The sequence below is a fragment of the Ascaphus truei genome, chromosome 19 (genome assembly GCF_040206685.1).
Source record: "Ascaphus truei isolate aAscTru1 chromosome 19, aAscTru1.hap1, whole genome shotgun sequence".
NCBI lineage: Eukaryota > Metazoa > Chordata > Amphibia > Anura > Ascaphidae > Ascaphus > Ascaphus truei.
In genome coordinates, this window is record NC_134501.1 from 15,096,343 (window position 1) to 15,123,519 (window position 27,177).

Sequence of the window (27,177 nt, forward strand, 5' to 3'; positions counted from 1 at the left end):
ACTACTTCACTTATAAAATAGGAGTAGTATCTATGATTACACAAAATGATAAAAAGGTGTATTATTAATTTTTTTACCATGATTGTTTCATATTAACGTTTTTATTTGCTTATTTACTTTTTGCAAATGTTATGGTAATCCTATTATCGGAACTGTTTCTTTGTGCGTCTTTTAACCAAGACCTACTGTATATTGCAGATGAGAAAAGCTTTTACTTGCGAAGAGTTAAGAATTGCTCTGGATACATGGCATTTCCCTCAGAGAAATCAAAGCCACATTTCCCTCAGAGAAATCAAAGCCACTGACTTTAATAGCAGATACCGGCGTTTCGGGCACGAGGCAGGGCACTGAGCTTTGATAATCCTGGGGCTCTGTGAAGGAAGTCACAATCCAGCGTGATTCAAAATGTGGATTAACCAAAGGTTTCTTGAGTTACAGTTGTATAACAAGTGCATAAGTAGTAATAATCCCAAAGTAACTCCAGATAACATGCATCTCATATCTTACATATTTTTCAAATAAAATACATTTTAAAATATTCATTAATATGATTATACAGTTAACACCTTTCTACGCAGTAAAGGATGGCATATCTTAATATATAAAATCGAAAGGTTAGTGCTATCTGCGGTGAATCTGATTGGTCCGTGGCCACCCCGACTCTCATTGGCCAAGAGGTAAGCCCCACTGTGACACACACAGACACTATGTCCGCCCTCCCATAGTCAGCCCCACACACGACTCTCATTGGCCAAAAGGTACAGTGACATCACCGACACACACCTCCTTCACTCTCACACACTTGCACTGACACCATACACCCACAGAACCCCTGAGGACTCCTTGGTAAGTTTACATGTCACACTGTCACCCCTGTCCACTCACACTCACACTCAACCCTGTCTACACACACACAGTCACTGTCATCCCACAACTCTGAGTCATGCTGTCACCCCTGTGTACACACACACACACATCCCACAAACTCACACTCACCCCTGTCATCCCACAACCCAGTAATGCTGTCACCCCTGTGTACACAGTGTCATCCCATAGCTCAACGGGCGGCCGACCGTTCCTGTGCACATGGCCGACGCGCACCGCGACACTCCCTGAAAACACTCATGCTATGGCGTGCCTTTCAATTTCTATTACAAAAATGCCCGCACCTACCTTCATTCTCCCTCCGCAACGGCCGCCTGACAGTATCTGTGCACATGGCCGCACCGCGACACTCCCTGAAAACACTCATGCTATGGCGTGCGTTTCAATTTGTATAACAAAAATGCCCGCCCCTACCTTCATTCTCCCTTTGCAACGGCCGCCCAACAGTATCTGTGCACATGGCCGCCGCGCACCGCGACACTCCCTGCGCACACTTATGCTATGGCGTGCCTTTACATTTCTATAAAAACAATGGCCGCCCGTACCTTCATTCTCCCTCCGCAATGGCCGGCCAACACTCCCTGTGCACATGGCCGACCATATGGCCTACGCACACACACACGACGACACTACGAACAACACTCCCTGTAGCCCTGCACTCTCCCTTTATGCCTTACTACAAATACATATATATGAAAAAAATGGCGTGCGTTTACATTTCTATTACTACAATTCCCACCCCTACCTTCACCTACGAACTCTTTATTAAGTTTCTAAAATGGCCGACAAAGGAACTTACAATTCAAATATATATGAAAACAATGGCATGCGTTTAAATTTCTACTACTAAAATTCCCGCCCGTACATTCACCTACGCACTCTTTATTAACTTTGTAAAATGGCCGACAAAATAACTTGCATCTTCAATGTGACGCTTTGCAAATAACCGCCAGCCTTCACCTACGCACTGTAAATTCACTTTCTAAAATGGCCGACAGACGCAATTACAACATGTACATTACATACACATTACACTATGTCCCACTTTGCCAATTTTCAATTCTTACCATTCTTACAATTATTTTATTTAGTTACTTTATTAAATCGCCGCTATACTAATTTGCATTTACATTACCACTACCACGTTCACAACATCTCCCGCTTTCTCTATGTTCACGATCCTCTGAAAAAATATACATCATCATTTCATTTACCTTCAACATTCATACACTATTCAATACATTTCTTCATAAACTCTACACATTTATACCTTCATTCACATAACATCAACACACACATTACATTCATACATTCACCCTCATTCACGCATCAACTACATACATTACCATCACCATCTCCTTCTGCACTCCACACAGAAATCTATGCGCTCCGCAGACATAACCTCCCTCCCCGGCGCTCACTCACCTCAGCCCGGTATGTGACAGCGGCTCCTCCTCCCGCTGCGGGTGGACGCGCACACACTGCCCGAGGCCTCCCCCGTGTTCCCCTTACCTCAGCCTCCTGGTGTGTCTCGGTCTCCACGCCGCTCCTCCCGTCTGACACAGCTCAGGCCTCTACCTACCTCCCTCCTTCACTCAGCGGCCCCGGGCAGCGTAACTACAAGCTGATTGGCTGCCGGCCGCCAACCTCACAGAACTGGCAAGCAGCCCTGCCGCGTCATTGGCTGATCCCTGAGCAGGGAGGGGGGGGTGGAGCGCCCGTCACCTGCAGGGACCCGCCCGGGGAGAGCCGGGTAACGGCAAAGGATGGCAAAGCAGAGGAGTCTGGGTAAAGGCGGGAAAAGGCCGGGGGCCAAGAGCAGAAAACACGCACCGAGGGGGTTAATGGCGCGGAGGCTTCTGAGAAGGGGAGGTGAGCATTCTGGGAACAGCAATAACAAATCAGTGTGGCATGAGCGAGCAAGGTCCCCCCTCCCGTCCACTGTCCCGTCCCCCCCTCCCGTCCACTGTCCCCCCCCCCCTCCCGTCCACTGTCCCCCTCCCGTCCACTGTGTCCCCCCGCTCCCGTCCACTGTCGCCCCCACTCCCGTCCACTGTGTCCCCCCCCTCCCGTCCACTGTCGTCCCCCCGACCTCCCGTCCACTGTCGTCCCCCCGACCTCCCGTCCACTGTCGTCCCCCCGACCTCCCGTCCACTGTCGTCCCCATCCCCCTCCCGTCCACTGTCGTCCCCATCCCCCTCCCGTCCACTGTCCCCCTCCCGTCCACTGTCCCCGTCCCCTCCCGTCCACTGTCCCCGTCCCCTTCCGTCCACTGTCCCCCCCCCTACCCCCCCCCACCTCCTAGCGGGAAATTTAAGTCACGGGCAACGCCGGGTCTCGGCTAGTAAAATATATTTTATATGTATTTTAGTAGGGCACTGCAGGTTTTTTATTATTATTTTTTTTACAATCTTGAACCTGCTATATATAAGTATAAAACAATTAATTGCACCAGAAATCTCATTGTTAGATTACTTTTAAATGACTTGGTTGTGGGTTCCATTTTGTTTCTTCTGTTCTTCTGAGAGAGAAATAACGTTATCAGACAATAATCCTCCTTCACACTTAGGTACTGTAACGGTATTCTCAGTAACAGAGCAATTGTGATACTTGTTTAATCGCAAATAATAAAGAAACAGATGCAATCACTGCACACATTTATTCAAAAGGTTGACGCCAATAGCCACGTGAAACATGTTTTTTTTTCTTCCTTTCTAGAAAAGGATCTCGATGTTTTATGTTGTGAATTTGTACATCCTTTAATAAAACGACCAGAACGCAAAGCACCCTGCGTATCCATTCGGCCGAACAAACACTGCATACTGTCTTGAATACACTCAACATGAAATGAAATAAATTACACACGTGCCCATCTTATTCTAGTATTCAAAACACATTTACCCAACACAATTGCAAGTGCAAATTATAAAACCAAGTGCATTATTACATCTTACATTCATTCTCCAAAGCATGGCAGGTGTACATTATTGACAAACTTGCACATCGTTTTTGGCGCACCTGAGACAGAGGGTACTGCTAACAATCATAGGAGTCGTAGAAACATATTAAAAACATATTAAACTATGCACCTGTAAGTCTTTGCTTACGGATCCGGCATTTATCATAGCTACACAAGAGGATATGTCATAAGTGGGACACCTGAAAAATGCATTGAGCTTCATTGTATTGGATTATGCAGCCTTCCAATATCATCACAATAAGTGGACAAAGCGGTTTTATAGAACTAAACATAATGTGTATCAAAGTCACCCTGGGGCAAACCCCCCCAAAAACACAATCATGTTGGAAGCCATGTTTTTTTTAAATTTTACCCTTAAATTGGGGTGTTCTTCCAAGTATTGCACTTGGGACACTGATACATACGTAAGGGTTTAGCCATTAACAATTACTAATAGTATTAGTTGGACGCTAACTGACTGCAAGGTTGTGTAAGCATTGTATTCTGCGTTTTGCTAGTACTGCAATGAGAACACATTTTATACAGCTGAATGCAGCAACTTAATCAGTGTGGATATGTATTTGGCAGGAAGAGTTAAAACATTTTTTCAAGTGAAGTGTTCGCGTCACAGATTCATTATTTGCCATATATTTTTAGCAAAACCATACAGTCGGAAAAAGTCGTATCTAGATGAATTACTTGTGTTTGAAAAATGTTTTTTTTAAAGCAGCAATATCATCAATCTGGCCGCTTTTTGATAATTGACAACACTTTAAAAAAAATCTGAGAAATAAAGAGTAGCAGTCAGTCTTTTGTTTAATTAAATCTGTTTTTATTCACCAAACTCAGGTTTATTCACTAAATCCAGATGTAATGTAACACGAGGGACTGCTACTCATTTCTCATATCCCCAAGAGCTCAGCACCCACAAGTACTACTTCTTGTGATCTCTTTTCTAGAGTGCAAATACATCCTTTTACATTATGAATACGAAAGTAGGTGCAACTACTATATGTCAGAGTATCCCAAGCGTTGTAGTCTGCTTCATGCTACTTAATAGTATAACATGAGGCCAGGAATTCAGATCATATTAGAGCTTTTATGGGCCACAAAGCCTTTTCAATGTACCTGGTAAGATTACATTTGAATAAGGTTTATCCCCACCCCCTGAGTAGGCACTGGTTCCCAAACCTGTCCTCTGGAACCAGCAACCAAATCAAAGGGACCTGGAAAGGTGTTGGAGAACCACTCCACAATTCTATGGGTGCCTAAATGTGGTAGTTATTATTAGGCCGTTGCCCTTTGGGATGCCCCGATAGAGTTCCACATATGCCAGTTACCAAAACGTGGACACTGCCATGTTAAGTGGAATTTATACATTATACAGCATAGTCCCTATTTAAAGACATCAACATATAATGGGGCTGTGGATTGAACGGTTCTGTAGTTCTACATTAAACTATAGTCTGAGTGTGTCTGACCACATAGATATGCCCTGGGAGTGCCGAATGTGAAGCACAGAGTGGTCTATTGATCCTGAGCAGTAGTCTGCAATGTTATAGTGTGTATCGGGACAAAGAGAAATCCACTGGGCTCGCAGGATTTAGCGTACTTACACTATGCTACTGTATCTGGGGATGCCCAGTGGGCATGTAGGATTTAGCTTAGCACAGTGTAAGTATCGGGTACCCAGTGGGCACATATGATTTAGCTTAGCACAGTGTAAGTATCTGGGGATGCCCAGTGGGCACGCAGGATTTAGCGTACTTATAGTATGCTATCTGGGGATACCCACTGGGCACGTAGGATTTAGCTTAGCACTGTGTAAGTATCTGCCCCAGTGGAGCTCTGCTTCGCTGCCTCTGCTATTTTAGAACTGATCAGCCTTAAAGTAAAAGTGAAATTTAAGATGTATGTGTGAATTGTTTTCTTTACAAGATGCCACTTAGTGATGATAGAAATCTTCTTCATTTTGGTTTTCTGCTTTGTTCCACAATTTTTCTCTTCGTATATTTTAAGATGGAATGTACATTATTACATCCCGTTATGTTTGAAAATGACTACAAATACGTTGTCAGTGAAAACAACAACCACTTCTTTCTCCTATTGCTCTGAGGTTTGTGATTTTGAAATAAAATAAAGAACCTAAACCAGAAGTGAAAAGCTTGTTTGGCATGCAGGCGTCGTACATATATCAGATAAAAAGGGAGTTACACATATACAGTGGGCGAGGAAAGGGAAACGCCTACAAACCTGTCCCAGGGATTTTAAAATCAGTTTCCACTGAATATGAAATGTATTCGCAACAATATGTCCATACTTCATCTAATGATTCAGTAGGTGTCACTATATATCAGCATTATTGCAAAAGTTTGTTACAGTATATGGAAAATATAGTCTATAGATTGTTGCTTTAAAAAAGTTTGCATATCGGTTCAAAATACATGCTTCTCAAATACAAATCTTAGGAAGGAGGCATGCTGCAGAGGTTAATGTGTTGGTTTTGAATAAACAAGTTGTGGATTTACTGTAATACCGGCCAAATCATACCGTCTTCCTGGGCCTTTCTTGTGTTTGAAATGAAAGCTCAAGTACAGTATACAGTATCTCCACTTATATCTTCGTAAACATGGCAGCAAAACATTCCCGGATTGCATATCCAGATTGTCCACAGTAATTGTTGCGCTCAAGATTGTCACTTTGTAACCACATTGCAAATAATTGTGTCCACCCCTAAAAACTGCAGGGAACATTCTTCTTTGTAAATTGTTCCCGCTGACGCCATAAGTGCAAGGTCTTTACAGCAGGATATATGAAGAATGCTTCTTAAAAAAAAAAACACATTCTGCGCTTCTTCCTTACGAGTAAAACTTGCTGTTACTGACACGTTGCCCCTCCTTCAGTCTTTGGGAGATGGGGGGAGAGAGAAATCGAACAAAATAAATATGAGTATTATGGAACACAAACAAGTATTAGAAAGTTCTTGTAGCTGTATCAGATCTGGTGAAATGTAGATTTGTTGTAGGTTGTGATAGCTATTAGGGGGACTGATATGAGCGTTCCTCTTACATGAAATTACTGTACAGAGCTTTCCAAACTTCACAGGTCTCTGTCTTGACTGTACATTTGAACAAACCTGTGAGTTTTGGAAAGCAAAGATTACTAGAGTAAATAATTGGCACATATTATGTGTAGCTAAAGGATGCCTGACCAGTCCCAAAGTTCTGCCTCCCATGTACTGTATAAAAATGAACTTCAAAGCGTTATTTAGAGCTACACAAAGAATACGGATTTTTGTGTGTTTTGTTTTTTTGCCTGTGGGAAAAGGCTTGTTAAAGAACCAAGGCCTCAACACGTTGCCTTCCCCAGGGACTTATAAGCACTTTAATCGGTTCCTTCCTTTACTTTTTTTTTTTAACATCTTTGTGGGATTCTGTAGTAAGAGGACCTGTTAGGCCAGGTCCCCGCTGGCTGCTGCAGCGATCGGGACAAGAGCCGCCCCTCAATGGGGCCGGGACCGCTATGAGGGGTGGCCACCACGCTGCCCGCTGCGATTTTCAGACTCACATTAAAATTGTGAGTACAACTAGCGATGGAGTGCTAGGCCACGCCCCACGGCGGTTCAGCCAATGAGGGCGAACCTGCCGGGTGACGTCATGGGCGCGCCCCCGTCACTCCCCCCCTGTAGCTTTCTGCAGACCGGGGAATTCGGCTGCACGCACGATCACACTATGATCTCATGCTTGTTAGCCTGCACAATTAACCCCCCCCCCCTTTATACCTTATTTTACTGCAGCCTCTCCCAACACTGACTGCACACAACTGCCCTCCCCCCCTCACCCATCCCACCCCACCCAACCCTCTACAAACCCTGAATAGGCCCTAGCATTGCAATGCAGCAAAACATTTTGACAAGCAAAAGGCACACCCCTGCTGTTTAGTTTGCACACACTCACATTGCTCACAACAGCTTCATGCAACATTACCTACCTCTGTGATATTGAACCTGGTATGTACCTCAACTTCGTTCTCTCGTGTCTTCATGGAAATGTTACTCTTTCTATCCACTACAAACTCCTCCCTCCTGGCCCACACCCAACATCACCATACACCCTGGATTACTCAAAAGCCTTGCAATATCTACTGAATGTTGGTGGGGAACTCTGAAAACCAGCACACCAACCACTGCTCACTCTAATGGCAAACCTCACACATTTACAACTTGCAAACAACTACTCAAATTTCGACTCATACTATTACTCTCTTTAGCAGGTGATATTGAACTTAACCCAGGCCCTCCCTTTTCAACTCTGTCCCATACCCCTGAGAATACCCCCTTCAAATTCCAAAAAGGGCTATCTGTTGCCCATGGAGAGATAGGTCAAAGAGGGGAGGAGGATGGGTGTTATTTTATTTTGCAGAAACCTTACAATTTACACTGTTAAATTGCCCCTCAAGCCCATCCTCTTTTAAAATCCTAGTTGGCAAAATCTGCCTCCCCTTTTCTAAGCCCATCTTGGTTGCTGGCATCTAACGACCCCCTAAAGCCCCTCTACAGTCCCTGACTGATATCACCCAGTTTCTTGGCTCCATTTCCTCTCTGAATGAGAAGAGTGAGCTGCTAGTTCTTGGGGATTTCAACTTCAATTGGCTCGACCCTAAAAACCACAAAATCCAGATACAACTCAAGTCATTTAACCTAACGCAACTCATTTCCCAACCCACACAGACAAACCAGAAATCTCACAACCATTCCTTGCTAGACTGGATTCTCTCCTCAAATCCCAGCAGAATCCAATCCTCTGGCATCCTTCCGGACATTTTCAGTGACCTTGATATAGTGTACTGTGTAAGTAAAATTAAACCACCCCAATCAAGCCCTAAAGTTTTCCTCACTAGAACATTTAGAAACTTTTACCCACCACAGTTTCTGGCTGACCTTACCAACTGCCCTTGGTACAGAATCGACTTAATTCCTGACTCTGATTCTGCACTCAACTATTTCCAATCCGAGTTCCTAAAACTCTGTGATACCCATGCTCCACTACGCAGAATAAGAGTACGGGAGCCCACCTACCGTGGGTTACAACTGACCTTATAGCACTCTACCAGTGCAGGGATGCCTTGTGCAAAAGCTACAAAGTAACTGGTACTACCAAGGATCTCAATCACTACAGATGCCTGCGGAACATGTGCACAAGGCAAACAAGACATGCAAAAGCACAATACTGTATTACTCTGACAATCTTCTCCAGAATACATCAAACAAAGCTAACTTCTGGAAGGTTAACAATACACTCCAGCCTTCTAACCATCAACAACCAAGTAATATCACTATGAAGGCTATTACTCTGACTAATCCCACGGACATGGCAAATGAATTCAATAATTACTTTGTGGGGTGTGCTACTTAACTTATTAGCGAAACGCAACCCAAACCACAAACCTGAATCTCATTCTATGAGTACCCCTATAGCCCCACCCTTTCCGAACACTGCTCACAATTTTCAATTTATTCCAGTATCCGAAGGAGATTACACAAGCGCTCCTCAAATTAAAACTAAGCAGCCAACGTGGACCTGACCTACTGCAATCTAAGTTCCTAAGACTTGGTCAGCCAAGCCTCCCCAGCCATTGCCAAACCAATTGCTTCCAAAATCAACTCTATTCTGTCTGCAGGCCATATCCTTAAGACCTGTGAAACTGCCAGAGTTGTCCCAATCTTCAAAAGTGGGGACAAAAACACTGTCTCAAACTACAGGCCAATCTCCCTTCTCCCAATCCTATCCAAAGTCATGGAAAAATGTGTCCACTCCCAATTAAGCGATTACTATACCAAGACAAATTTCCCTAGCCAATTCCTATCTGGCTTTCGCCCCAAACATTTGACCGTAACTACCCTGCTAAAAGTTTGCAATGAAATCCAGTGTGGAATAGAACTGGGACAACTCACTGGTGCAATATTCCTAGATTTTGCAAAGGCTTTTGATTACTGTTGATCATGTTATCTTGCTAAACAAACTCCAGTGCTCTGGAATAGGGAAGCATGCTTTAAACTGGTTTCATGACTACCTATCAGGTAGATCCCAACATGTGTTTATCTCAGGCTATAACTCTAAACCCCTTGGATATCACCTGTGGCGTCCCGCAAGGCTTTGTTTTTGGGCCCCTACTCTTCTCAGTGTTCATCAATGATCTTCCTACAGCTTGCAAGGGAGCTTCAATACACATGTATGCAGATGACACGATCTTATGTGCACGCAGCCATAGCCTCTCCGACCTTGAACACATACTTCAATCTGACTTTTTGAGACTTGAAAATTGATTTCCCAAAACAAACTGTTTCTAAACACTGACAAGACTGTAACAATGGTATTTGGGACTAAGGCTAAATTTTCAAAGCTTCCAATGACTGAGCTCCAGATCAGAACCAACGCTAACACCACCCTAACTCCTGTTACTAGTTTTAAATACTTGGGCATATAGTTTGACTCCCATTTAACATTCGGGATGCACATTGATACCCTGACATCCAAAACCTATGCCAAACTAAGTGTACTTCACAGGAACAAATCCTCCCTAAGTCTGGTGGTCAGAAAGCATGTCGCACAGCAGATGCTAATGCCAATTATTGACTATGGGGACATAGTATACGGCTCAGCACCCCAAACCCACCTTAGCAAACTTGACACCCTCTACAATTTAATATGCTGTTTTGTTCTCCCAATGCAACTACAACACACATAACTGCGAAATGCTCTAGAAAGAACTAGATTGGTCATCACTTAAGTCTAGGGGCAAAGTTCATCTTTCCTGTCTTGCCTTCAAATACTTCCTGGGCAAGCTACCCATCTATCTGAACAAGCTCCTCACCCCTACCACATGCAGCACTTATCATCTGAGATCTGACCTCAAAAGACTGTTCATGGTCCCAAGGATCAGCAAAGTATCCGGCCGCTCCTCCTTCTCTTACCGTGCACCTCATAACTGGAACAATCTACCAGAGACTCTCACAATTGCCACCAGTTTAAGTTCTTTCAAAACTAAAGCTGTCTCACAATTTAATCTGGTCTGTAACTGTTACATACACATATAACATATATTGTCTGTAACTGTGCATGCAATGTCTTGTATATAATGTATACCCTGTTCACTTATGTAACTGTATTTGTAACCATGTATTATTTGTCTTAAGTCTGTGCCCCAGTACATAGTTGAAAACGAGAGGTAACTCTCAATATATTACATCCTGGGAAAACATTTTATAAATAAATAAAACATTACTTCTAATTTAAAAAAAAATTCCAATCCCCCAGACCTAACCCCTAACCCGTCACTGCCATTGGTTCATTTTAGTTGTAGAAAGACTTGTGCCTTCGTGAGCACCTACCTCTTGTTGTAGGCCTCCGGATATGTGCTCAGCGGGCTTTCATTTAGGTTCTCTTTTAGCAGTGCATCCCGGCTGGGGTTTCTCATGTTCTGGTGCGTGTCGTACAGGAAATGCTCATTGTTTAGGTCTGTTTGCTTCTTCCTGAGCTGTTGGAATGACGAGTACAGTTCTTCTTCGTTTCCCTTTAAACATCAAAAATAAAGTTGAGAGTTAAATGGCGTCAGTCTTACATCACCAACGTTCAACAGCAGCGTGGATTCCGCTGGTCAGAATATCCTAGGGAAGACCACTTTGTGGGACAGAGTAAACAATGCCACTTTTCTGTTTTACTATATGGGACCCTTTCTTTGCATCATCTATATTCCCCATCTGGCAGCAGAGGGCTTATTCTCCGTCCCAACACAGAAATGGGCTCTCTAAAGCCAATTGGAATCATTTTTTTCACGTTTCCGCGTGTCTTTTAATGCATAATTGACACTAATTGAGCAATGATTTGATCCCTTTATATAAAACGTAATCAGGGAAAAGCATCAGAGCAACGCTTTAGTTTCTAGTGTACAAAGAAAGCTTAAACAGTGCTAATTTCTACATGTGCAGCAGTAATCTTGTACTAATTAATGGGAGTATTGAGCTGGGCGTTCAAAACCTAGAGATTTGGTTCAGATATTTTGTCTTAATGAATTTTAATAGTGGAATGATGGGCAGGGAATATAACTGATGATGTGACAGGCATTGATTATGGTGGAAGTTTTAAGATGGGAATATCTTTGGACTGTTCAGTGGTGCTTAGATGCACATCTCTTGTGATATTAGTGGACACTCATTGCAGGTTGTACTGGAGGGCCCCAGTCATGCGGCGGGTTTCGTTCTAAGGACCCGCCGCAAAGCGAACATCGGCAGAAATCGGAACCGGCGATTTTCGTTATGTGCGCATGCGCAACATCGACAAAAAAAACCTGTTCTACGCATGCGCAACATCGGGGAAAAAAACTTGTTCTGCGCATGCGCGACCCCGGACCGGCCCGTTCTGCACATGCGCAGACATGGCGGCCCCCTTCTCGGTACCACCGTATCGGCAAATCACAGAAAAGCGTGGCGCCGAGAAGCGGGGCCCTGCTGTATTATCTCTGAACCAAACTGATTGTCCTACATATATATACAGAGCTATACAGTAGATGCCCTCAAGCTTTTAGACACCCCTAACATTTTCAGATGTATTTGTACCCCACCCCAAATTGTGCAGGCCGCAGAACCGTCGGTACGATTACCACATCCCTTTGTCTTTCCAATTGTAGCCCTGAGAAAAATGTAAGCGCCAATAAATGATATAAAGCTACCTCATTTACGAAGGGTCAAGTTTTAGGGGGTTATTCATTAAACTGCTACAGTACAAGGCACTATCGCATCAAAACTACCATTGAAGCCACGAGGCGTTTCCGTGTGATAGAGCCTTGATCGGCACTATCGCAGTGTAATCCCTTAAACCAGCGGGCAATATATTGGTGATAGAGTGTATGAGACAGCTCTAAACATGGAATCTGCTACATTTTATTTCACAGACCGCACAGTGTTGTGGATTTTAACCTCTTGAGTGCTGCCACATTGTGGGATCTGGCACGCCGGAGGCTCCGTGGACACAGTGGTTACGTCATAGGTTTTAAGTTGTTTTTTCTACGGTGAGATTGCGTTCAGTGGTTCTGCGGAACGTGATCAGGCCGGGGAAGGGGAGGGCACCACGTGATCAGGCCGGGGGGCGGGGAGTATGCCACGTGATCAGTCCAGGGGGAGGGGAGGACACCACGGGATCAGGCCGGGGGAGGGGAGGACACCACGGGATCAGGCCGGGGAAGGGGAGGACGCCACGTGATCAGGAAGGGGAGGATGCCACGTGATCAGGCTAAGGGGCAGGGGAGGAGGCCACGTGATCAGGAAGGGGAGGATGCCACGTGACCAGGCCAGGGGGCAGGGGAGGAGGCCACGTGATCAGGCCAGGCGGAGGGGAGGACCCCACGTGATCAGGCCGGGGAAGGAGAGGACGCCACATGATCACGACGGGGGAGGGGAGGATGCCACATGGCCAGGGCACGGGAGGCTGCCACGTGATCAGGCCGAAGGATGGGAGGATGCCACGTGATCGCGATGTGCGGGAGGGGCTGGGGCTTTTCCACATACCAGTGCAAACTGCCGCGTTTGGTCACTTCAAGCTCCCAGAAACGTTGTATTATTTTCCCGTGGCTAGGTGTAAAAAGCTCCCGGTCGTTGCATTTACTTTGTAGTAGTGCAGCTTGAAGGACTTGTAAGTGTGCTGACCTGGTGACACAGCAACATCAGGACTCCGGATCCCTCGTGTCTGACATGTCCACTGCAAACTAAACACTCTTATCCTACACTCATCTGAAACTTCAAATGCAGACACATCTTTAATGTTTTTTTTTCCTGCATTTATTCTTAGAAGATGATGTACAAAATGAAATGGCGTTCTCAGATTTTGCTGGATTGCTCTAGAAAAAAAAAGCAAGTTTTGATTTACGGGTGGATTTTCAGAAAGGTCTGAATTGCCATCTCAATTCTTTTCCATATCCTCCTTTCGATCTCGTCTGCTCATTTCTGAAAATCTGCATTTTGTAGGAACCTTTATTGGCATAATTAATAATAATAATAATAATCGCATGTTCTTGTGTAGCGCTGCTAGTTTTACGTGGCGCTTTACAGAGACATTTTGCAGGCACAGGTCCCTGCCCCGTGGAGCTTACAATCTATGTTTTTGGTGCCTGGGGCACAGGGAGATAAAGTGACTTGCCCAAGGTCACAAGGAGCCGACACCGGGAATTGAACCAGGTTCCCCTGCTTCAAACTCAGTGCCAATCGGTGTCTTTACTCACTGAGCCGCTCCTTCTTGTTAATTAACTAAATTAAAACATAGTTGCTACTCTAGAAATGTAACGCGTCGTTGATCATCTTCGCGATGACGTCACCCTCAGGCGCTCCGACTTGTATTGGTCTACAGGCTGCATTTCTGACGGACTTTTTCCTGAGTAGGACATTCTGGCTCCATTACTGGCACCTGGTAACAATTTATTTTGGGGGTTCTCCACTAAAGCAGGGGTGCGCAAACTGGGGGGCACAAGATTTTCCAGGGGGGCGCAGCGGTTACAGAGGTCCCACGCTCTCCCCCAAGGCAGGTCCCACGCTCTCCCCCAAGGCATTTAAATTAAATGCCGAGGGACCGCGCAAGGGGCCTGTAACTTCTCCTACCTTGTCGTCGGCGATGCATCGCCATGGTAACCCAGTTGTCAAAAGATGCCGCGGGGTCATGTGATGTTGTGTTGCCATGGTGATGCCAATGTGATGTCACATGACCCCACGGTGTCATTTGACGCCGGAGACAAGCAAGAGGGGGGAGGGGAGGAGAGCAGGCAAGGGGAAAACTTTGCGCACCCCTGCACTAGAGGGAAGTACTGCACAGGGCCTGAAAATGGGACTATTCCCGAAACGTTGCCCCCCTTTATTTAATATTTTTTTTTTTTTACTTACCCATCCCCTTTAACCTCCCCTCCCCCTCCCATTTTTTTATTTTTTTTCCTCCCCCTTGCTTTCCCCCCCCCCCTCTTTCTGGCTTGCCTATCCCAGTGTGAACCACCTGCTCTGTTTACCAGTACCACTGCTTTTTTTAAAATCTGTTGCACAGCCATTATTGTGAGTTCAGTTAAGTATTCTTTGCAAACAACTTTTTCCTATCCTTAGCCCCATTTGTTTTTTGAGCTCACTTATCTGTATGTTTGTATTCACTATGTATGGTGTTTTTTTATGCTTACCTTGGGTAAAATATTTTTTTGATTTACATATCTTCTCTGTTCCTCTTTGAGAGTGTGCAGGTTCCCTTCCTTTATGTTTTGTCCATATATATTAAGGGATTTATGTGTCTCTTGGGTTTCCCTGCACCTTGATTTTACTCTGCTACTTATCTTGGACATGCTGATTCTCCCCATTGTAGAATTTGATAATATTCATTATAATCTAAAATGGTTAGCCTGCACACAGTGGATCGCACTGGACAACACAAATTCCACTCTGGAAATGATTACAATCATACAAACAGGTAAGCACCTGGGAGACATAGGCCGAGGCCCCGCTGCGTTTCACCGCTATCTGCGGTCCGTAGGGAGCATTTTCAGGTGCGGGGCCAAAACGGGTTGGGGGCGTGGCCATGACAGGGGGCGCGGCTATGACGGGGGGCGGGGGCCAAAACAGCTCATATTATCATTGGCTGATGGGATCCCGTCTGTGATTGGCTCCCTCACGCACCATGTGACGCGTTGCCGCACTGGAACACAACCGTTGCTTCCCCTGCTGGCTGACGCGTCACAGCGCGTAGTGAGCCTTGCAGTGAGGAGGGACTGGGGCCGACTCGGGAGGAAGCCATGAGCAGGTGAGTGGCGCGCGATCGGATGCAGCTGGGACCTCAGCCATACAGTGACTTGCCCAAGGAGACACAGGACAGTAGGTTTTATACCAGTGAACAGACCAGTTGCTGTGCCTTCACCCCAATCATTTCACCTCACACGACAAGCTTGAACATTGAGGCAGTCCTTTCCCTAACAGTGTCTACTATCTAATATTTCCGGTGCCCAACGTACAGAACTCTCCAATGTGCCAGATCTCTCTCAGAGCTACAGTAATTAAATAAAACGGATTTTAAAAAAAATAAGTAAATCCAATAAAATTACCCAGTTAAAATACATTTTTAAAAAGTTATTCTTCACAAATTACCCAATTTCCCTAACCGACAACATAATCAGAGGTGTAATTTTGAATGTGAAAGTGGCTAAAACAGCTTTCTGCCATTGAGACACAGAAAATATGTTTTACAACCATCTGCGGGCCTCTATGATTTTACATTTTCCATCTAAGTGCCTACAGATGTGCGTTTTATCAAAGCAGGCCCGCTATTAAATTATAATACTTTTTATTGAGGGGTTTTCAAGTCACGGAACAGATGGACAGGGCCTCAGTTTTTGTTGTAATTTCACATTCAGATTACATTGGCAAGCAGTCGGTCTCCTTAATGGTCATAAAAATTCATGGCTTGCTGTAGATTAAATCAAAATATTTTTAGATCCTCCTTTTAGTTAATGAAATGTCCCATTTAGGATATTCAAAGACATTGAAGAAGATAAATAGACCTTCAGAATGGCCATTTCTATGAGAAAATCAAATATACAAGGGATTGTATTGGAAGACAAAACACCTAGATTAAGGACACATTGGCACTGAGAATAAATGCATGGAAGTTTCTGTATCGGTTAAGTGAAAGGAATTAATCATGCAAGACTTTCTTACATTTGAATTGATTCATTTAAAATGTTTATTATCCCAGAAAATGTGGTCCCACAGTCCTGATGGTGAAATCCGCTACAAACACCATGGAATGTACAATACCATAACGCTATTGTTAGAAGTCTGTGCCTTACTAGTGGAAGAATGTTGCAGTAATTCAAAAGCTGCAGGGATCAGCACTGACTGACAGTATAGGCTGAGTCCCCCGTGGTCGTGGCAGCGAGCGCACCACACAGCACAGCCCTCTATGGGGCAGGCCCCAGTGGCTGTGTGTGTGGGAGCTCAAAGCGCTGTGACGCGTATGCTAACAGGGAAGACAAAAATGTTGTGCTGCGACGTGGTCACGTGGTCGGCGCGCGGCCAATGGCAGGGCAGATATGCCCCGTCGTGGCCGCGCTCCTCCATCATGGGCCCCGCTCCCCCCGCGCTCTCCTACAGACCGAAGATCGCGGCTGTAGTCTCGGCATGTGCCGCCATGCTGCCAGGCGCGCGGGCAGCAGGGAGGACTGGGGCCGGAGCCTAGAGCAGTTCCCAATAATGGATTGGTCATTCAATCGCTTCAGTGCCAGATAGTCCTGCAGCTCTGTGGCCACGAACCCTCTGGCACTAATGGATCACATGATTTCTTCCGGGTTCTGGTCGCCTAAAGGGAAGGGTCCATTTCTTCTGTGCAGTCTGTGATCTGCAGCCCCTAGAAAACAAGTAAATGGCCCTGACATCCGTAAGGGTCTTTTTTAAGGTGGCATTTTTTATTACAACTTCTAGCTATGCATAAATGGGCTTACTTGAACCCCTTCAAGGCGTAAGGCCCCTGTGATAAGTAGCCATACAAAGCATGACATGCTCATTAATACTGGACATGTTACGTCACTGCTTGGTAGGCAACAGACATGTTATCTCCACCACACAGAGGATTCCAATGACTGCAGCACTGGTCAGAGCAGGCCAGAGTCAGCGCAGGCAGCAAGCTGGAGCATGGCCAGACCAGCAAAGGTCAGTTCATGCAGCTAGTGGTGGTCAGACAAGCAAAGGTCATGCCAGACAGTTCATGAATGGATCTAACAGCAAGGTTGGAAACAATGGGGCAAACCACATTGGTCTGGCAACCAGGAGCAGAAGGAAGCTAAATTTAGCATAGGTTGAACTTGATGGACTCATGTCTTTTTTCAACCTCATCTACTATGTAACTATGAAGCTATCTTACATAGGAAGCCAAGGGAAGTGTCCACGAGGCTAAATAGAAACAGGTGCAAGCAGCAGGCTGTTCAGGTAGAGCTCAAAAGTGCACTGGAACAATGGAGCTATGCAGCAGCTGGTTATCTCACTGGTTATCTCTTATCTCCCTGGTGCACTGAGGTATTGGGTTTTGTATCCCACAGGATCTGACAGTGAAGGAATAAGTCCAGTTTAATTTTCCTGAACACCAGGTGGTTATCAGAGTGTTCAAAGCTTAACATTAGCTTTTCTATATGTTGCGATGATATTAAGCATCATTAGAGAAGTATGCAATTTATACTGTTTTTTTCCCCTTTATAAATACTATTTTTCTCTCAACTCTGTATATAGCATTTTTCAAGACAGTCTGTGATCCAAAAAGTTTACAACCTAATATTGTTGACTAAAAGCACAGAAGGATTAGGACTCAAACCATTTTCTTCTACTCCAAGACACCTATTCTGGTGACATTTGGAAAGTGTGAGTAACACGTGCCACTCCATCCAGGCTCGCCATGCCGGCTCACCATGCTTGAAATAACCGAATGGTCATATGCGCAGATGCTACATTTTTATTCTGCTGATCAAAAACAAAGCTACAGAAGAAGGTATTCATTTGTGCAACACTTACCAAATCTTTCCGTATTTGGCAATTCACCAGAAGGGAGGCAAGCTCTATGCTTTCACTGTATCCATTTTTAAGTGGTACTGACCTAAAGCCTAAGGGGGGAAGAAAAAAAACATATGAAGTAACAAAACAAATAAACACCAAACGTTTCAGCATTTGAGGGTCATGCAAGACATTGCCTTGAGATGCTTAATTATGGCAAAGTTCATGTGGCTTACATTTGGTGTGTCTTCTAAAGCAGAGACATTGTAGAATTATTATGTGCAGTTTTTTACATCTGATGCAGAATGTTAAACGTTCACCACTTCAGAGATCAATGATTTGGAGGGGACAAAAAGAGTAGTGCAGGGAGACGCAGAATGTGATACATCGCATTATAATCTGTGCACCATGTAACTCCCCCCAACTCCTCCTACTGACTCTCCGCAAGGTGCAAGCTGGGGCAGACGCAGAATGTGATACATCTCATTATAATCTGTGCACCGTGTAACTCCAACCCAACTCCTCCTACTGACTCTCCCCAAGGTGCAAGCTTGGGCAGAGACGCAGAATGTGATACATCTCATTATAATCTGTGCACCGTGTAACTTCCCCCAACTCCTCCTACTGACTCTCCCAAGGTGCAAGCTGGGGCAGACGCAGAATGTGATACATCTCATTATAATCTGTGCACCATGTAACTCCTCCCAACTCCTCCTACTGACTCTCCCCAAGGTGCAAGCTGGGGCAGAGACGCAGAATGTGATACATCTCATTATAATCTGCGCACCATGTAACTCCTACCCAACTCCTCCTACTGACTCTCCCGAAGGTGCAAGCTGGGGCAGAGACGCAGAATGTGATACATCTCATTATAATCTGTGCATCGTGTAACTCCCCCCAACTCCTCCTACTGACTCTCCCCAAGGTGCAGGCTGGGGCAGAGACGCAGAATGTGATACATCTCATTATAATCTGTGCATCGTGTAACTCCCCCCAACTCCTCCTACTGACTCTCCCGAAGGTGCAAGCTGGGGCAGAGACGCAGAATGTGATACATCTCATTATAATCTGTGCCCCATGTAACTCTCCCCAACTCCTCCTACTGACTCTCCCCAAGGTGCAGGCTGGGGCAGAGACGCAGAATGTGATACATCTCATTATAATCTGTGCCCCATGTAACTCTCCCCAACTCCTCCTACTGACTCTCCCCAAGGTGCAGGCTGGGGCAGAGACGCAGAATGTGATACATCTCATTATAATCTGTGCCCCATGTAACTCCCCCCAACTCCTCCTACTGACTCTCCCCAAGGTGCAAGCTGGGGCAGAGACGCAGGATGTGATACATCTCATTATAATCTGCGCCCCATGTAACTCCCCCCAACTCCTCCTACTGACTCTCCCCAAGGTGCAGGCTGGGGCAGAGACGCAGAATGTGATACATCTCATTATAATCTGTGCCCCATGTAACTCTCCCCAACTCCTCCTACTGACTCTCCCCAAGGTGCAAGCTGGGGCAGAGACGCAGGATGTGATACATCTCATTATAATCTGCGCACTGTCCGTGTAACTCCTCAGACTGGATTCAGAGAAAAAGAAGAACTTGGGCACTTCACATTTTCATATGGAGATTTATTGTAGCCAAAAAATAAACTGACGTTTCGGCCGTCAGTGGGGACTTTATCAGTGATATGGATAAGTGCCTTAGTTCTTCTTTTTCTCTGAATTCTACAAGACGGGACGCAGCGAGTCTTCCATGCGCTAGAAGCACCGGCATAAGTATCCCATCTTTTATTATTTCATTGGTGTGCAACATTTCGAGTATTTTGTGCTCCTTTTACTGCAACCCAAGGTGTAAGCTATGCTACATAGATCCCTTACTGTATGGGGCAGGGAAGAAGCAATGCCCATCTATGTAACTACATTAGTAAATCCCATCTTGTTTAGCGATAAAAAAATGTTTTGCAAGCCCTTTTGCCAGTAAATACCATAAAACAGAAGGTTTGGTCACACATATAGTACACGTGGGTGAGATATACCTGTTTTTAATCCTCTTATGGGCATAGTAGCCTGAGCTAAAAAGTTCGGGTCACTGAACATATCTTCCTCATACACAACGAACCTCAGAAACGCAAGGTCAGGCTCATGGATTTCAAAGAACACTTGCTCCTGAGCTGTTGTCCATACAGGGTTCAGGCCATTGTCATCTGCAATAACAATGTAAAAAGCGATGTTAGGACTGATATGAGCGGTGCTGCTATTTGCACTATTGCTGCTTGAGGGGAATTCCGTTCTGTTTTACAACAGAATCAAAGGGGCAAAACAGAATTGTATAAATCATAATCAAACATTTAAAGCAATATGTAAAATGAGCATACTGCAGAAGAAGCAGCACAGACTAATGTAGCACTTTACAGTATCTAAAATATCTTCTATATATGGAATATAACTCCATAAATGTTATTTGAACCGTCCACTAATGCATTCTTAGCCTCCGCTGGTTGTCCTCCCTTTCTCTGCTGCCGTTCAGACACCAATTGTGAAATTAGAACTGTGGCACCAAAAAAATGTGGGTTTTAATATGTATGGGGGGGGCCATGCACACCAAAAAGCGATGCAAACAAATTAGTGCAAAAAAATCATTTAATGACTGAAACAGTCACAAAGATCCAACGTTTTGGTGCAGGCACCTTCATCAGGGAGCTTTGTGACTGTTTTAGTCATTAAATGACTTTTTTGCATTAATTTGTTTGCATCGTTTTTTGGTGTGCATGGCCCCCTTTCCCTCTTGCTTATTAAGCTGTTGCCCAGACTAGGTTCCCTGTCTGTAGCACCCATGCCTTTGTCTCTTGTTTTTGTCCCCATCTACTAGGGGTGTCCCAAGTTGCATTGGTCCCGATTGCCTCTTCTTTGAGCTTGACTTTACCGGAATTTGTGTCAGAGTGCTCTAAGAGCAGATAACAGCAAGGATGCCGTTTACATTGAGAAGAGAAACGCACTGCGGGACTCTTCGTCAGTATAAAAGCATGTCCTTTATTGGACAAAAAATGTTAAAAATAATATTGCACAGAGGAGAGAAAAGGTATCCAGCAATACATGTGACCTGGCCAGAATCGGGGAGACCTGGTCAGATTTGGGGAGACCTGGCCAGAATTGGGGATACCTGGCCAGAATCGGGGAGACTTCACCATTGTTTAGACTTTTGAGTAACTGGTTATTCCCTGCAGGGACATGGATGAACCCCTCTATCAGAACAGGATATGGTTTAAAGTTGAGATTAACCAGCTGGTGGAGATACCCAGTACCATCATACAATGCAATATATTCATATTTTATTTAAGGAAAGTAAAATCGATACTGTGCCACAAAACAGAAAATATTGCTACATCAGCCTGCTTTGTCCTTACAAATCAAACGCGTTTCCCATACTTACTAACAACACTGGTTTTGAATTTATTGTTGTCATATTCTCCACCGCATATCTCTACTTCTACAAAAGGGCACGCAATGCCCCGGCCGGATTTTGGCAAGTGGCGAGCTCCTATGACCTGGAAACAGCAGGGGCCACAGGTTTGAGTTCGAAAGCAAAACAACAATTCATCCCCAATTAATCACCATGTCTGTTATTGACCATTGTTCTTACCCTTTACTGCAACATGGGATATGTGGCTTTGTACGCACTGTATAGCATCTTGGAAACAACAGGTAGGGCATCTAAGAGTTTCTTTCTTACCTTTATGGTCAAAATCATTTGCAGTTGTCTTTTAGAGTCACTTGGGTCATAGGAATCTTGCCTCATACACTCTGGCTGCAAGACGTAGCCACATCGCCCATTGTGAGAAAACATGGAATAATTTATCTGCATGTACCTATCTGCAGAGACCATAAAAAGAGACGTGATTAAAGCTTGGGTACCATATTTTCTTATAAACTCACCCTATACAAAAAATCTATATATCTCACAACATACACTGCAGTGGGACTTATTTTACATGCAGAGCAATACAAGAACAGCAGCAGCAGACATGCTCTCCATTCTTAATGCTGCATCAATACCTTTTAAACTTTTTTTTGTTGCTAAATTGTACACACAGCTCAAAAAAGCCTGCAAACCATTTACATTGATTCACAATCCCTGCTGTGTCTCAGTTTAAACGGGTGGTTATTTAGTTACACAAGACACATTCTAGCACGGCTTATGAAATATGGCCCCTTACAGCTCAATTAAGTGAATGGGCCATAAGATCCAGCACAAAATGTGTATTTATGGAGTAGCACGAACATAGTAAATATGGCCCTTTACCAGGATAAGGTTAGGTGCCACTGTCCTGAAACGTGCAAAAAAAATTCTGAACAGCGGAATATCTTTAAAAAAAAACCAACAAAGTTTACCTGTGATAAAGAACTTATTAGCACAATCACAAGTCTCACACAGGTTCCCTAACCGGTCATAGCCCAAAATCACACAGCAAACCATGCTTCCACTGCAGCTAGGGATTCTGGGTAATGACGTGCACATGGGCACTTATAGTGCGTCTCTATTACCTAAAGAGTTTTACCTGGAGTCTGGTAATTAAGCGCTACCATTTGAGCTCCACACTGGAAGAGGCGCAGAGGGTCGTAGTTTGAGGAGTCTACTCTTGGTCCTTTGGGGTAGACTCGAGTTAGCGCTTTACGGTTGTACTTCAGCAGGTCGCCGGGTTTCTGCCTGGCAATGCTTTCTGCCTTATTCTCCACAAAGGATCGTATTTCTCTGAAATCCGGCCTCTCTGCGGCCAAAGAGAAGTTTACATTGTTGTCTTGTTTTGATGCAGACATCACAAATCGGCAAATGAAAAAGATGTACCTCGCGCTAACTCCAAATGTGCAATAAAAATGGCAAAAAATGTTAAAACTACAATGTACACTACTAAAAGTTAACCCTTCAGTGCTGGGGAAGGGTGTGAATTTTTTTTATTTTTTAATGTAGAAACCATTTATACCTCTTATTGATCGAAACTCATCTTGAACGGTTGCTTTTACTAGCTCTCCCTTCTTTACAATTTCCAGCAACTTGAATTTATCATTACGATGCCCAACCATGGCAAAGTGTACAAGATAATATTATAAGAAGTACTGTACTGTCTTGTGCTGGAGAACATTTTAGTCCTGTACATTTGAATAGAGCTGAATAATTCTCCCGCAGGTAGCGGCACTACTTTACAGCTCGTTGAATAAAGAGAGGTCTTCTATGCCACAGATGCAGCAATGCATTATTTTAATAACTGCATTGCAGTGGGGGGGGGGGGGGGGGGTACCAGCATTTCTTGGAGCAGCTGGTGAAGATTTACTCTGCAGCTTAAATTAAATAGGCTGAATAAGAGGCAGTTCAGCCCATCTTGGTTGTACCTTCAAAGTAGGTCTACAACCGTCATACTTAAATAGTTAACTGAAGTCACTTTATAATTACCACCCCCCAGATTACTCATTAGGAGACTTAAAATAACTAATTAAATAATGTATTTTAATTGGACTGCTTGTGGCAAGAACATGGAATATATATGTCCGAGAAGGAAAGAAATGAATACTGTATGCTTGGGAATTTATCACCAGCGAGTAAATCAAAGACAATAATCCACAGTGAACTGTTCAGAGCTAGGCTTGTAGTCCTTCATTCTTGCTTCCTATTTCCCTTTAATCCACTCACTGTCGGTTATATGGATATCCTTAAAGCCTGCTCTGTTGGAGGGTCTTGAGGACTGGCGTTGAGCACCCCTGGGTTACAGGACGTCCATTGAAACTGCTTCCAAATAGCTCCATCCAGCACAAGTGGAGAAACGACAGTGGTACCTATTTTTGTGTGCAGAATGTTGGAGGGTCTCCTCCATACTCCCTATGTATGAGCAGTATCAACCTCATCAAGATAAAGAGCAAAGCCGTGCATGGCATCCCCCTCCAACACTGGAAGGATTAGTTCACACATTACAAAGCGGTGTGTCTCGTAACCAAGTTGTCCTACCTAAATTGTCCTTGGCTTCACTCGTTGGTTTGCAGTAGATGACCAAGTCTGATATTTCCCGGGCAATTAACTGATTCTTCTCCCAGTTCTTTATAGCAAAAGCCTGTAAATATTTGCGAAGCACAGTTAGTTTCTCAAGAGAAAGGAAGACCTCCTGTGGAGCATTTTTGCTTTGATTTAAAATAGTAATCTCTTCTCCTCTCTTTTCCAAATGATGTTTGCCGCAACAATCAACGACCGGGCAAAGACATTTTTTTTTTTACCCGAAAAGATTGTATTGTATGTCTTTATTTATATAGCGCCAAAAGTGTACTCAGGGCTTCATAAAGAATACAGTACAGGGAATTATAATTATACAATAAGTGCAGCAAAATCAGACAATAGGAAAGGAAATTCCTGCCCCGAAGAGCTTACAATCTAAGAGGTTTAATGGGAAACTTACAGACCGCAGGTGAGGGAGTAAGTGCTGTAGATTGCAGTGCTTGTTCACAATGGGTGGTAGGAGTGACTGAGTGTGGGACAATAGCCATGAGTGCAGGCTATTGGGATGCTTGATTTGTGGGGTGAGATTTAAGGCTGGTCAGTATTAAATGAAAAGGTTAACACCATTTACAGGGGAAGAGATGGCAGGGAGGCATGAGTGAGATCAGGTGTGTATGTCTGGCTTCAGGCTATGGGGAGATCCCCAGCAGCGGGAAGGAGTAGATAGAGGGTGTGAATAGAGGATTTGTGTGGGATGAGACAATGCAATCATTATTGGCTCCACAAAATGATGACCGATATAGTCACAAACGGGGAGACATAGCCGCTTAGTCTTACATTCGGAAACATGCTATTCATGGTCTCTTCTACCTTTTGGTAAAAGTTAATTAATCTTAACATGTTTTGTGACGTTTTTCAAATATTTACAGCTGTAGATAAAAATGAGTACAGAAGACATATCACACGTGAGTTTTCAGCTTTCTGTTCACCGAAGAGGTTTGGTTGCAAACAAACTCCCCCCCCCCTTTTAGGGTTTGTAGGGTAACCACATTCCTGCTTTGCCTTTTTGCTATGCTAACCACGTCACCATGAACTCTTCCAATAGGACATGTTGATAACAGATTACAATTCTAATTCAGCCACACAAGCAGGTAACTAATCAAGAGTTAAGGAAATAATGCACTCCATGCTTTTAAATATATGCACATTTCGCTTCTTTCAACCACTTTACAAACACCGAGAGGTATAAAAAAAAAAAGTCACACCCACATATCACAGAATACGTGGAAAATAAAGTGATTTTCATGAATCTACTGCAAGAGCATAAATATGTATGTGGGTTGTTAATGTAGCTGGGAAAAGCAATTTAAAATGTATAATGTGTCAATTGCGATTAAAGATATTCATGTCACTAGCAATCAAGAGACGTGGCTGATGTCAGAGTCACTTAACTCCAGATGTTTTCATTATGACTTGATTGAAGTCTAATGCTGGTTATTATAATATAAATCATCTCATTATCCTTAACCCTTTCACCTGTGGAGAGACCGATAACTATTTTGCTGCTCGAGGGACCAATGATACATTGAAGCTAGTAGAAGTTTCCGTGCGATAGTACTTGGTCGGCACTACCGCAGTTTCATGAATAACCCCCATTAAGTTGTAATGTGGTCTGCCTTGCTGGTTCATAGAACAATGTTTTACTGGCGACTCCAACAGGAAATGGGTGAAGGAAACCCATAATCCTAAAGTCTGATATCCACCGTTGGGACCCACATTGGTGTTCATAGGAAGTTTGCTTGTGGCGATTATAATAACGGAATTAAGAATTACACAGGGAGATCGCTTTATTTCAATGCAATCTTCCTCTGGGGGGAAGGAAAAGGTATTTAAAATATGATCCCGCTCATTAATTGACGTAGGGTCAATTGACCCCAATTTGATAAGCTGGACCCTCTTGGACTCTTGAATCATAAAACTCTCTTATCACATCAGAGGAAAGAAACACTAATCACATTGACATGTTAATTCAGGAAACAAATCTTCATTAACAAAAAAAAAGGATGTTTTTGGCATTAAAATGTAAGTTAACCCATTATATGAACTACAGATGAATAGAATATTCCATGAGATGAGGAATGGTCATTATATCCAGGACACCTGTCTGGCCCATTACAGCTTTCCATCGAGTACGAGTTCTATAACTGGAGAGCAGGTCGTGAGTAAAGTAATGTACTCTCTGACTGATCCTATGCAGTTTGTGTCTTGGTCTCAGCCCTGATATATAACCAGTGTTTTAATTCCAATAGAGGACATATATCCGTGTGTTTCAATGTGTTTTTAATAGGCTTCTTAGTCTAAAAAAAAGGCCTGGACTGGAATAGAAATTGTGTTAACTTTGGAATTTACAGCCTAATTATTAATAATATTTTTTTTCTGATATAGCGCTGACAGCATACGCAGCGCTGCACACAGAATCTTGCACATGGGGATATCAAACCAAGACTGGACCATTATCACACTGTTGACTTGATGTTCTTGGGCAGGTATGTTATCAGTGCCAAACACAATATAAGTAGCATTTGTAGCCGGCCACTTAACTGAAGATGAGCAAATGTCGAAATTCGATGTGGTTTTGTTTTTTTAAATGTCAAAGTTTTCGAATATCCATTTTTTTAAACATTTTCAAATATTCTTTTCCATTTTCCTGAATTATTTAATATGCTCCAATTTAAGATTTTTTTTTTTTTTTTTTTTCGGGAAGAGGTTGGGAAAATTTTTGAATATTTAACAATTTTCAAATTC

General features: G+C 43.9%; 1 protein-coding gene across 3 annotated transcripts in view; it reads right to left on the bottom strand.

Annotated features, from left to right (window-relative positions):
• Positions 1 to 3,525: 3,525 nt before the first annotated feature.
• The window catches only part of PLCG2 (phospholipase C gamma 2), a 92,200-nt gene continuing 68,548 nt past the window's right edge, over positions 3,526 to 27,177 (bottom strand). For all 3 annotated transcript variants that reach the window (XM_075576717.1, XM_075576718.1, XM_075576716.1), the window contains 8 exons: positions 24,391 to 24,493; positions 22,952 to 23,161; positions 22,126 to 22,265; positions 21,826 to 21,940; positions 20,432 to 20,599; positions 18,417 to 18,505; positions 11,235 to 11,416; positions 3,526 to 6,748 (listed from right to left, as the gene is read on the bottom strand). In XM_075576717.1, coding sequence (XP_075432832.1) covers positions 6,703 to 6,748; positions 11,235 to 11,416; positions 18,417 to 18,505; positions 20,432 to 20,599; positions 21,826 to 21,940; positions 22,126 to 22,265; positions 22,952 to 23,161; positions 24,391 to 24,493 — 1,053 coding nt within the window. In that variant the 3' untranslated portion in view covers positions 3,526 to 6,702. The remainder of the gene's footprint in view (positions 6,749 to 11,234; positions 11,417 to 18,416; positions 18,506 to 20,431; positions 20,600 to 21,825; positions 21,941 to 22,125; positions 22,266 to 22,951; positions 23,162 to 24,390; positions 24,494 to 27,177) is intronic.